The 12,557-nt window shown below is 33.4% G+C and overlaps 2 protein-coding genes across 3 annotated transcripts; both read left to right on the top strand.

Moving 5' to 3' along the window:
* Positions 1–731: 731 nt before the first annotated feature.
* LOC112490689 (receptor-like protein 6) lies at positions 732–3,557 on the top strand. The gene has a single exon (XM_048471528.2). The coding sequence runs from the start codon at positions 732–734 to the stop codon at positions 3,555–3,557; it is 2,826 nt and encodes a 941-aa protein (XP_048327485.2).
* Positions 3,558–5,362: 1,805 nt separating this feature from the next.
* Positions 5,363–12,378, top strand: LOC107435513 (putative DUF21 domain-containing protein At3g13070, chloroplastic). Of its 2 annotated transcripts, XM_060819214.1 has the most exons (15): positions 5,363–6,481; positions 6,937–7,034; positions 7,156–7,249; positions 7,628–7,705; positions 7,854–7,957; positions 8,371–8,452; positions 8,722–8,861; positions 8,945–9,023; positions 9,135–9,198; positions 9,876–9,967; positions 10,111–10,176; positions 10,542–10,658; positions 10,883–11,050; positions 11,827–11,921; positions 12,002–12,140. In XM_060819214.1, the coding sequence occupies exons 1-14, from the start codon at positions 5,903–5,905 to the stop codon at positions 11,884–11,886; spliced, it is 1,821 nt and encodes a 606-aa protein (XP_060675197.1). In that variant the 5' UTR covers positions 5,363–5,902; the 3' UTR covers positions 11,887–11,921; positions 12,002–12,140. The 2 variants fall into 2 exon arrangements, with proteins under 2 accessions (XP_060675197.1, XP_015902636.3); XM_016047150.4 differs by lacking the exon at positions 11,827–11,921 and having other exon boundaries at positions 5,369–6,481; positions 12,002–12,378.
* Positions 12,379–12,557: the final 179 nt, after the last annotated feature.

The raw sequence follows: 12,557 nt of genomic DNA, 5'->3' as shown, positions 1-12,557 counted from the left end.
TTTCTTTTTTTTTTTCCTATTGTTCTGTGACATTTACTTCGGCAGGGCATAGAAATAAATAAGCATGTTAATTAAATCGTATGTTTCATATCAAAAGAATCTCAGAAAATCAAAGCCTTAAACGTAAACTTGTTGGTTATTGATATATGAATATTGCGATTGTTTAAAAGCAGAGTTAAAGTAAATTTTACAACGTGGATAATGCTTAAAAAGAATTATTACTCTGAAAATTCAAAATCATAAAGCGCATTAACGTGTTAACGTGCTCCACAATGATTTCAATCATAATCATGGTTCAAAGTTCAAGAGTTATTTATTTTAGGGGGTCCAGAACTTAGATTTCTAAGATGATACCACTAGCAAATCAATGTAAGATATAATTTCCTTCTTAATCATTCTTTAGACTCGGAATATTTTGGTCGAAATCCTTGAAAATATGACGTATACTTACAGGACAGGACAGATGAAGAAAGTGGGAAAATAATGCCTATGTGATCCGTCTGACTTTGGTATGATAAACACACTGATATTCTATTCTGCAACTACTCGGCAATTTCCTTCTTTTTTTTTTTCTTTTTTTTTTTTTTCTTTTTTTTTTTTTTTTCGTGGCACTTACTTTGGCAGGATATATAAATCAATAAGCTTGCACAGAGTTCCAGCATCACTCACAGAAATCTTGTAGCCTCAACAAACATACATATTTCATGCTTTATTTATTCATCTCTTCAGGGATGACGGGTTGTGTTTCATATTTTCTGTGTCTTCTTCTCTTCCTCTTTCTTTCTTCATCTAACACTTTATCATCTCCTTCTGTTTCTTATCCATTGTGCCATTCTGATGAGAGCTCTGCTTTGCTTCAATTTAAGCACTCCTTTTCTATTGATAACAGCTCTGATTATTCGTTTTATTATGGTTGTCCTCCCCCTAAGACAGACTCTTGGGAGAATGGCACCAATTGTTGCAAATGGAGCGGGGTCACGTGCGACAAGATGACAGGTCATGTGATTGGCCTCAATCTAAGTTGTGGTAGACTCGTTGGAAGAATTCATTCCAACAGTAGCCTCTTCCTCCTCGGTCATCTCCAAAGTTTGAATTTCTCATATAATGATTTCAGAGGCTCTGCAATTCCATCTGATCTCGGTAAGCTTGTGCATTTGGCGAACCTTGAAATTATTTATTCTAATTTTTCAGGGCATATACCACCAGATATCTCCTACCTTTCTAAATTGGACTCACTTATTCTTTCTTCTTATTCTTTTGATGCATTAAGGCTAGAGACATCTACCATGAAAAGAATTGTCACTAACCTAACCAACCTCAAAGAATTATCTCTGGATGGAGTTGACATGTCTTCTGTTCATAATCCTCTTTCCTTGACTAATTTGTCTTCTTCGACATCTCTTAGCCTCAGGTTTTGTCAATTGAAAGGAAATATAAAAGATAAGTTTTTTTATCTAACAAAACTCAAATCTCTTGATTTATCTGACAACGAAAACCTTACCGGTTTCTTGCCTAAATCAAACTGGAGCAGTTCACTCGAGTACTTGGGTCTTTCTTCTACTAACTTCTCAATTGACTTTCCTCATCTCACGAAAAGTATGAAGTCTTTGAATACTTTGTATCTGGGTAGCTGTAAAATCCTAGGATGGAATCCCACATTACTTAGTAACCTCACACAAATCACTTCATTATACCTGTCATTTCACAATTTAGGTGGCCAAATTCCTTGGTCATCTTTGAACCTAAACAAACTCATTAAATTAGATCTTTCAGGCAACAATTTTAGCGGCCAGCTTCCTCAAATGTACAGTTATAACTTGTCAAAAAGTCAACCAATAGTAGAACCTCTTCCATTGAATTTAGAATTTCTTGATTTAAGTAATAACAAACTACAAGGACCCATTCCAAGATCATTATTTCAACTAGTGAATCTTGGATGGCTAGATCTTTCCTCGAATAACTTGAGTGGTGTTGTAGAGTTGTATGAGTTTTCAAAGTTGACGAACATCCAATATCTTAATCTTTCATTCAATAGTCTGTCACTGAGTCGTTCCAAAATCTTTCTTAACCATACTCTGCCTTCTATCTGGTGCTTGTCATTATCTTCCTGCAACATAAAAGAATTCCCGTACTTCATAAGAGCATCAAAATATCTATACACTTTAGAACTCTCTTTCAATCAAATTGAGGGAAACATTCCGAATTGGCTGTGGAATGTGAGCAGAGACTCATTGCGTTATTTGAGTCTTTCTCACAACTTTTTGACAGGAATACAACAGCTTCCATGGAAGTCGTTGTTTTATCTTGATCTTCGCTCCAATTTGCTTCAAGGAAGTCTACCAATTCCACCGCCATCCACACGTATATTTTTAGTCTCAAATAATCAACTGAGTGGTGAGATACCATCTTTTGTTTGCAATCTTAATTCCATTGAAATTTTAGATTTATCTAATAATAGTATGAGTGGGAAGATTCCTCCATGCCTTGGAAATTTCAGCGACAGTTTATCGGTGTTGAACTTGGGGATGAATAAGCTGCATGGCATGATCCCTTTGTCATTTGAAAGGGGAAACTCCTTGAGGAACCTGAATCTCAATGGGAATCAACTTGAAGGATCGTTGTCACAATCTTTGCTCAATTGCAAAAAGTTGGAAGTTTTAGACATTGGAAATAACAAAATAAATGGAACCTTTCCCTACTGGTTGGGATCTCTTCCGATGCTGCAAGTTCTTATCTTGAGATCTAACAGATTCCATGGCTCCATATCGGGTAGTCTCAAAAGTAAACTTCCATTTCGGAGGCTGCGAATCATGGACCTCTCTGACAATCAATTTAGTGGTAATTTGCCATCGAATTATTTTCAGAGTTTTATGGCCATGATGGATGCACAGAGAGAAAAAATGAAGTACATGGGAGATGACTACTACCAAGATTCTGTGGTTGTGACAATAAAAGGCTTCTCCATTGAGCTAGTGAAAATTCAAACCATTCTCACAACTATCGATTTATCGAAGAATAATTTCGAGGGAGAGATTCCAGAGTTGATTGGGAAGCTAAAATCGCTTAAAGGGCTCAATTTGTCTCACAACAAATTGACTGGTTCCATTCCACCATCATTGGCAAATTTGAGCAATCTTGAATGGTTAGATCTCACCTGGAATGAGCTTGTTAGTGGGATTCCTCAGCAGTTGACAGAAATAACATTTCTTGCAGTGTTCAACCTGTCGGAAAATAGACTTGTTGGACCAATTCCTCGTGGCAATCAGTTTGAAACATTCGAGAATAGTTCATACAGGGAGAACTCAGGCTTATGTGGATTTCCATCGTCTAAAATATGCAACAGCAGTGAGGCGCCACAACCTTCACAAGCCAAAAACTTGGAGCAAAAAAATGAGTTTGATTTTTGGAAGGTTGCAGCGATGGGGTATGCATGCGGACTGGTATTTGGAATATCAATGGGATATGTATTGCTTTCAAAGGAAATGCTAGTTGTCATGATTCGGAGAAGGGTTGGAGGAGAACGATGGAACAGAGTTCTGAGAAGATTCCAAGGGTAATTAATGCCATGTATTTAGTACTGTTTCTTGCCCTTTTTTTTTTTTTTTTTTTTTTTTTGGGGAAGTAGTACTGTCAGATAAGCTTTTTATTTGGCTTCAATTTGTTGTGCAACAATATTAATGCATGTCCCCTTTCGTTCAATGTCTCTTTGTTAAGCTGTTGATCCGTTTGATTTTATGCTTGTTTTGATTCTTTGATAGTTTTGCTACATAAGTTGATTCCCCTAAGTTTTGAAACCTTACGGAGAGTTGACGCTTAGATCTTCTTGGTTTTGGGATGTACTAAACTTTTTAGTACAGAAAAAAAAAAAAAAAAAAGAGTAAATTTAAGAAAAATTAAATAAAAATAATTACATACCTAAAATTGGGTTAAAAAAGATAGAAAAAGAAGAACCTCTTAGTATTAGAAAATAAATATATAAAAAAATCATTTATTCTATTACATCACCAATTTGCAATAATATGATGAGTGTTTTCAATGATAAATGTCATTTTCACATTGTTATATTTAAAATTTAATATTAACATAAGCTCTTAAATAATAAATGTCTTAATATTAAATTTTTTTAACATTAGTCCTCCAATGCTTAATATTGAAAAACAACATTAATTGCTAAATAATAAATATTGTTAAATAGTAATAAGTATTTATTTTTATTAACCAAAGGCAAAATTATAATAATTTTGGGACTTAATATTAAAAAGTAGCAATTATAAATTTTACATCAAATTTGGCATTTTTAAAATTTGGCTTCCTTTACTATAGATATCAAAAGGCGAGCAATGTTAAATGCAATAATGGCATGCCATTTGGCAACTTGAGCTCGCATATTTTGATTTAGCTTTATTTTTCTAACTAGCATTAAACGGTTAGAACTTTCAAGCTATAATTTTTTTTCATTAAAAAAAAAAAAAACAATATGAAAATCTGCAAGGCCTCTAATATTCTAGACAAATTTAGAAAAGAAAATACCCTTCATAGATTAAAAAAAGAAAAAGAAAAAGAAAAAGAAAAAAAAAAGAAGCTAGATAGTCTACCTAAAAAACCCAAAATGAAGAAATTATAATAAAATTGAGATCTGATTTATTTAAGTTTCAATCAAACCTCAAGGTTGGAAACAAACAAAAAATTGACACTTTATTAAATTTTTTTATTTGATCAAAATTTAAAAGTGAAAATAAAAAATCAATTCTATTATTTATTTGAATATAAAAATTATGCTTTACATAAAATAATAATGAATTCGTTTTAATATTTAGTTAATCAAAAGACATATGTTAATAATTGAGTGAGAGATGAGTGAATTGAAAATACAATAATATTAAAGAGGATCAAATTCATTGATCTAACAAAAATAATAAGGTATTCACCCAAAAAAAAAAACAAAAATAATGAGATAATATTTTATTAATTTATTTTTTTAATTCACTTTTTTATTCAAATATTTATCTGTTTATATTTAAAATATATAAATATATTAATTAATAATACCTTAATATATATATATATATATATATATATATCATTTAATGAATTAATTTTATAAATATTTTGATACATTTAATATTATTATTGAAAATAACAAAAAATAAAAAACTCATGAGCTATAATTTTTTACTGGTATATATTTTTATCCATTTAGAAAAAAGGAAAAAAAAGGAAAAAATTTGCATTGTCTTTTATAAAATAAAAAATATGGAGTGAGATTTTTTTTTTTTTTAAAACAAAAAAAATAATAAAAGCAAAAGGAAAACAGTCAGAAATTAAAAATGGAAAATTGGGGAATGGAAAAGTATTTGAAGGGAACATGAGAGGGGCAATGTTGGTAATTTCGCATGGCTGCAACTTGCTTCTGCCAAACTTGGCTTTCACCAAACAAAACTCTGTTCCTCAGCTTCATCTTCTTTTTCTTCAGTTGGAGGCGTTCTTCATCTTCTGCAACATGTTTGTTGCTCAAACAAACCTAATATCTTTTAAAGCCTCTACCTTTCAATTCCCTCTAATCCTTTCCTTCAACTACGAAATGAACTTCCTTTTCCATTCCCTCTCTTTCTCTCATCCACTGTAAAAGCCCTTGCCTCCTTTCTCATCCCCACCTCAACCTCCCAAATTTGACCCAACCCAAGTCCCAAAAAAAATAAAAAAAATAAAAAAAGTAATATATATATATATATATATTTATAAACTGGCCTTTGTAAATACCCAATTGGTTGAGTTATTTTTTTATTTTTTATTTTTTTTTGTTGTTGTTGTTGCCCCACATATATTATCAGCGTCAAATTCATCGCTATTAGGAATTTTCGGTTCTGGGTGGTGCTAGGCATTCTTTTCGAGTTTTAAATTTATGGACATGGCGCTTGATTCTACGATTCTCAGTCCTTCGAGGTTTGTCCATGGCTCCAAATCATTGAGTTTCTTGCATCACAATAGGCATATGAAATTGCCCATGAAGAGTTTGCAGGACAGCAATAGATACCCATCTCGGTTGGCGTTGACTTGCGTTCGTTCTTGTGGTTTTGGGAGCTTTCTGGGTTCTACATATCAAAGGAATAACTTGTTTGTGGGTAGAGCTAGTTTGAGATCTGTAGATAAACATAGTGAGAATTTGGGTGGTAAAAATGGTCACTTGGCTTTGAATTTTGAGCTTGTTAGGGCTTTGGTGAAGCATGGAATAGTTTTGGCGGCAATGGTTTGTGGGGTTTTGATGTATGGCTGTAAAAGAGCTTTTGCAGTGGAGCGTGTTGTCAATGCTGGGTATGGTGTTATTGGGCAGAGCATATTGTTACTGAGGAATGCATGGCCCAAGACATTACAGGTCCTTCTAGTTTTCAAAGATCAAGGTTTAATTTTGGCAGCCCTTTTTGGTCTCTCGGCTTTTTTCTCAATGGCAGAGACTTCAATTACCACTCTGTGGCCTTGGAAGGTATATAATACTTTTTCTCATGTTTGTTTTCATGTAAAATTTATATTACCCACTCTTTCTATCCAACTAATAAAATAAATCCAATATTTGTTTAAATAGTGAAAATAATTCTGCCGGCATTTGTTTGTTTAAAAGTTACAGTTTCCTTTAGGCTCAGTTACATTAAAGATTGTTAAGTAGCTATTCTTTATTTTTATTTTTTTGTTTTTTTGAACAGAAGATTGTCAAATAGTTGCACCTTTAGTTTTTCTTCTCTACGATAATAACTCTGTCATAAAATAGACTGTCAAATATAGTAAAAGAACTCATAAAATGTGGTATTATTCTTCTCCCTGTAAGATATCTCCGGGTTGTTATTTGTGTTTATGTAATTCTTTCTCTTCATTGTTTAGTAAATCATATAGTCCATTAGAAGCCTGAATGAGAACACCCTGACTGATGTTAGTCTGGATCAGGTGCGTGAATTAGCTGAGAAAGAGTCTGAAAATGGCGTCTTCAGAATGCTTCGGAGTGATGTTACTCGGTTCTTAACAACCATACTTATTGGCACAACGTATTCCCGTTTCATATTCTCGGCTTATGTATTTCTCCTTTTTTTTTTTTTTTTTTTTTTCCTTTGTTGTTGTTGCTCCTCAATTTGGTATTTATTTCTCATCTTTCACTTATACACTCAGCGTTGTCAATATTGGAGCAACTGCTTTAGTAACAGAAGCAGCAACAGCAATATTTGGTGAAGCTGGTGTTAGTGCAGCAACTGGAGTAATGACAGTAAGCCTCAATATTCCTTCTTGATTAGTTGTGAAACATAAATTTGGAAGTTGAAAGTTTGCTCTTGAGCAAATGCTTGCAGACATAAACTTCGGCAGAAGCTGTTAGTGCCTTAAGATTGTGGAAAAGCACAACAAAAATATTGTTTCTTCCTATATAAATTCTGTTTATGTTGTTAGTCGGAAAAAAGGAACCTTACTTTGTTTCCTCTCAGTTTTGTTTTGTTGGAAACTTGTTACTATTAAAGCCAAAGTGCTAGAATGCTTCTGACTAGCTGTTCAATCCTATACGCTTCATTTTGTTCCCATGGAAGGCTACGAGGAAATGTTGTTATACTGGAACTGAAGTCAAATACTCTTTTTCCCATAATAATGCTAGGTTGCTGTGCTGCTTCTCACTGAAATCACTCCAAAGAGTATTGCTGTTCATAATGCCCAAGAAGTTGCTAGGTTTGTGGTAAGTTAAGCCTTTCCTTTTTAACTAAATTCCATAGGCAACATTAATAATTCCTATATTTTGGTTTTTTCTAGGTTTCATTGTTCTTAGCTGATGATTCTTCTGCCACTTTTGCTGAATTTGACAAGATTTTTTGTGATGCTTCTAGGTCAGGCCAGTGGCATGGCTTTCGTTGGTATTATATCCTGTGGGAAGAATTGTCACATATCTATCGATGGGAATGCTAAAAATGCTTGGGTTGAAAGGAAGAAGGTGCACCTTTTCATAACTCTGTTTGATGCTGCCAGTTTCCATTCAAATTTGTATCTAATTGGGCCTGCTTCTTTCTTTTTAAATTGTGTTTTTTAATTAAAGGATTCTTTCCATGTAATGGAGCTTGGTATTGTTTGTTTTGCTATGCTGGTGCTGCTAGATATAACACTTAATTCTTAAAATTATTGATTGTCTTGTCATGTATTTGTTATTGGTGTTTCACATCACAATTCAAACAGAATCAATTATGTAAGTGGGTGAGGATGCTTATTGATATCGCAATTAGTATGTGTCAAAATTTTATTTTCCTTGCTGATTGATGCTTATTGAAATCGCTATTGGTGGAGTTTACTTTGATATTGCTCATTCAGAAAACTGTATAGGTTTATAATTTTCTGTTTTACTTTGATCAGTGAACCATATGTTACAGAAGAGGAGTTGAAATTGATGTTGCGAGGGGCAGAGTTAAGTGGGGCAATAGAGGAGGAAGAACAGGTAATGAAATGGGTTTATTTTTGGAAGTTTTCTTGTTTATATTTTGTTGTACATGTAAGGATTTAAACATTCCAGGCTTTTCCAAACGCCAAAGGTGAAAGCCTGCATGCTTTTGCCCTCTACAATGTAATTGATGCACCTCTTGCTAAGTGAAACAAATTTTACCTTACTAGCCCTATAAATTACTTCTATTTTTTGTTAAGTTGCTCGTGTTCTTTCACCTATTTTTCCTTCTTAAGAAACTCTTAATCAAAAGAATTCCTTTGCAGGATATGATAGAAAATGTGTTGGAAATAAAAGATACATATGTTAGAGAGGTGATGACACCTCTTGTTGATGTTGTTGCCATCGATGCCAGTGCAACACTAGTAGATTTTCACAACTTGTGGGTTACTCATCAATATTCAAGGTACGCCAAAAGTTTAATGGATCACCTTTACAGGGAATAATTATTCGATGCATTCTGATGATGACATTGTGAACATTTTCTAGGGTGCCTGCTTTTGAGCAGCGTGTTGATAATATAGTTGGCATTGCATATGCTATGGATCTGCTGGATTATGTTCAGAAGGTTGGACAGTTTCAACTCCTAGTTTCCTTCTATAAGATGTAAATTCTTTGATTATTAATTTTAAGAAATAATCACATAGTGTGCAGAATTATAATATGTTTGATTTTGAAGGGTGAACTACTAGAAAGTACTTCTGTTGGAGATATGGCTCACAAACCTGCATACTTTGTGCCTGGTAATCAGTTTCCTGTAATTTTGCTTTGGTATTTATTTGAGTATTTTTCTGCCTTTTTTATGGTGACAAATAATGTTTCAAAATAATATTATTGCAATTGAATCCCAGTAATCTGCCTTTCAAACAAGCATTTTATAAAATGTCTGACTTTGTTTCATATAGCAGCTAGTTTGATGTTTGAAATTATATGTAAGTTATATTATTTAACACATGTTAAGCTGATGTAATTCAGCGCCCTTGAGAGTTCCAAGGCTAATAGTGATCAATCAGACTTCCAAAGGCCCCTCTTATCTGTTTGGACCTTTGAACTTCCTGTTCTGCCCAACAAGTAGTTACCACACTGTTTAATTATCATATTTTCCCTTTTTGTATGGATACTCATTATTTCTGAATAAAAATGATTGATTGGACATTAAAAGTAAATCTAAATCGTAAAATAGTCAAAGTCTCAGTTACTGACTACTATAGCAGTTTAGCAATTCTATTAGTTTTGAACAAATTAATGCTCAATCTCAATCCTAATTTTGAATAACTGTTATTATCAATTTGTTACTGTTTAGAATGGTGTACATTAGATAATGTCTCCAAATCTTCCCACACATCTTTTGGATTTGCCATAATATTGTAAGTGTGGCCTAAGTTTTTCAACAAATAACATAATGTTATCTATGTTGTAGATTCAATGTCAGTGTGGAATCTTCTGAGGGAGTTCCGTATCAGGAAGGTTCACATGGCCGTGGTTCTTAACGAATATGGTGGAACCATAGGAGTAAGTTCTTTTATTTGGGTCACTCACAAGTTCTGCAGCAAATATAGAAACCTAATGCCATTGTTATTTCTTCATGTTTCACTGTAACATCACTAACTCTCTTTTTTTTTTTTTCTTTTTTTTTCCCCCCTTCTTTATAACAGTTAGTGACTCTGGAAGATGTGGTGGAGGAAATTGTTGGGGAAATATTTGATGAAAATGATTCAAAAGTAATGCTCAACATCACTATGTTTGGATTTTCAATGTTTGTTGATAAGTTAGTAGTTTAAGAGTTGATTAAAGAAGCAAGGAGAAGCTGCCCATGCAAAAATGATATGCATAACTTAAAACCTAAAAAAGGTTCAGAATGTTGTTAGAAAGTACATAGTAAAAGCCAAAATTAATCCTCAAAGAAAATAATGTCCTCTCTCTTTCTTATAGAATATCCTACCTTAAACTGCACAATCATTGCATTAATAATAAATAGAAATGTTAATATATTGATTATATCAGTTCTTCTGCTGGCTGCTTCATCCCATATTTGACATGTGGTAGTATTTCTAGACCTTCTGCTTATGTTGTCTTTCTGATACAGGAAGAGATCCAGAAAAAGACAGGCTACATTGTGATGAGAGCAGAGGGTGTATTTGATGTAGATGCTAATACATCTATTGACCAGCTTTCTGAAGATCTAAGTATCAAAATGCCAGAGGTATATACTGTTATGGGTTTTAAAGCTGTTTGTGTTTTCTCCTATGTACTATAATCAATACATGAAGATCATAAAAAGTGCCTCTTTACTTCTGATTTCTTTCCGTTTCTGACCTTGGCAATATAATGTAGTTAAAGCTAAAAATGCATCCAGGCATAATCAATGTAGTACCCATCCATTTCAAATGTACACTACCATACCTCACTTTCATGTATATGGCGCAGGGTCATCAATATGAGACAGTATCAGGTTTTATATGCGAGGCATTTGGATATATCCCCAGGACAGGTGAGAGCATCAAAGTAGTTCTTGAAAAGGATAACGAAGAGGAAAATGATGAAGAGAATGAGAAAGAGGATCCAAAGGAAAAACATCTGATATTTAAACTTGAGGTGCGTTTTTGAATATTTTGTTACATGTAGGTCGTGGAAAATTTATTATAGAAGATACTGGATAAATTCATGTTAAAATCTGTGTCCATAACTTTTTGTTTTCATTAACCTTCATTAGTTCTCTGACAGTGTAGAAAATGGTTATTTTATGTTTCTAATCCGACAACCCCCATACATTTTTTTATCCTTTTTGTAGTCAAGAATCACAAATAGTGAGTTCCACTTGTATTTTGATGCGCTGCTCTAGGTGTCACCACCACTGACATTGGCTTACATCATATGGTGTTATTTATCGATCAACCTGGATTGGTCAGTGAGATATAATGTGGCGAAAGTTAAATAATTGAAATGCTATGATAATATATATGGATTTTGAAAATTTGGTTTAAATTTGAGTATGACACTAAAATCATAACTTAAATTAAAATGCTAAAATGTCAAACACAACATCTGAAAAGGATACTTGGATGGCAATTTATGATGAATGATTAAGAATTTTGAAATATTTCTTTTTTCAGCATAGCTCATGGCAATGCCAAATTCTCCACTTCCTAAGAAAGGAGTGAAACGTAAATGATACAAAAATGTTAAAGTAAATATAATCTTTCCACTTCCAGAAGAAACTTGAGGTCTTCAAGCAGTGTATTTTTTATAACTTCTTACCATGACAATGCTGCTTATCTCTTCTATCTTCTTTGTGAATCTAAATGGAGTTGCATATTATATAAAATCAATCTATGTCAATTCAATTTGTTTATTTGCTGTGTTGTTGGCAGGAAAAAAAACTATCAGTCTTGATAATCAGTCATCAGAATATGACTATGATGAAATTTTGATTCATGTATTACCTAGCAATAAAATAGAGAGAAAGGTAGGAAAAAAAAAGGGGCTTATTGTACTCCAAAACTTGAACAGTTAGTAATGTCTTTGCTCATATTGTGTTTGGCACAGATACTAGCAGGAAATGCCAGAAAGGTTAGTGCTGTTCGATTTGAACGGATAGACAAAGACATTGAGGAGTTGGAGACCAAAGAGGTGACTCGCTTGGTTCCCAAAATCATGAAAAGGAAGTGGAGTGGTGATGAAGACTCAGATAGTACTGATGATGAGGATTCTTTCCAGAAGAAACCAGAGGATGACCTTCCTCATGAACATGCACGTGAAGGTGAAGACAATAAGTAGACCTAGTAGACATAAATTACATTTCTTGTTTCCCTATTCTTGAGTCCAATGAAGAGTTAAAAATTGAGAACTATTAACAACTATAAGAATCAGCAATGAACAGTGTAAAATTTTTTGAGAGATATACAAAGTATCCATTTTGTAAATTCAAAGATGTTTAATGTTCTGTGCATGACTATTTGTGGACCATACATCAAATACTGGAGTGGCAGAAATGTCCCTGGGAAGGTAGCCTGAGTGGAAACATGAAGATCATAGCTGAAAAACGTAGACCCTGTTTATTATAGAGGAATGGGTTTTGGGAAAACTCCAAAAGTGAGTTTAC

This window comes from Ziziphus jujuba, chromosome 1, assembly GCF_031755915.1.
Source record: "Ziziphus jujuba cultivar Dongzao chromosome 1, ASM3175591v1".
NCBI lineage: Eukaryota > Viridiplantae > Streptophyta > Magnoliopsida > Rosales > Rhamnaceae > Ziziphus > Ziziphus jujuba.
This window is presented reverse-complemented; position numbering and strand designations above follow the sequence as displayed.

Coding starts and splice junctions, on each gene's coding strand:
- LOC112490689 (XM_048471528.2), top strand. CDS start 732: ATGACGGGTTGTGTTTCATATTTTCTGTGTCTTCTTCTCTTCCTCTTT.
- LOC107435513 (XM_016047150.4), top strand. CDS start 5,903: ATGGACATGGCGCTTGATTCTACGATTCTCAGTCCTTCGAGGTTTGTC. Junction 8,862..8,944: donor GTTACTCATCAATATTCAAG/GTACGCCAAAAG, acceptor AACATTTTCTAG/GGTGCCTGCTTTTGAGCAGC. Junction 10,177..10,541: donor TTGATGAAAATGATTCAAAA/GTAATGCTCAAC, acceptor TTTCTGATACAG/GAAGAGATCCAGAAAAAGAC.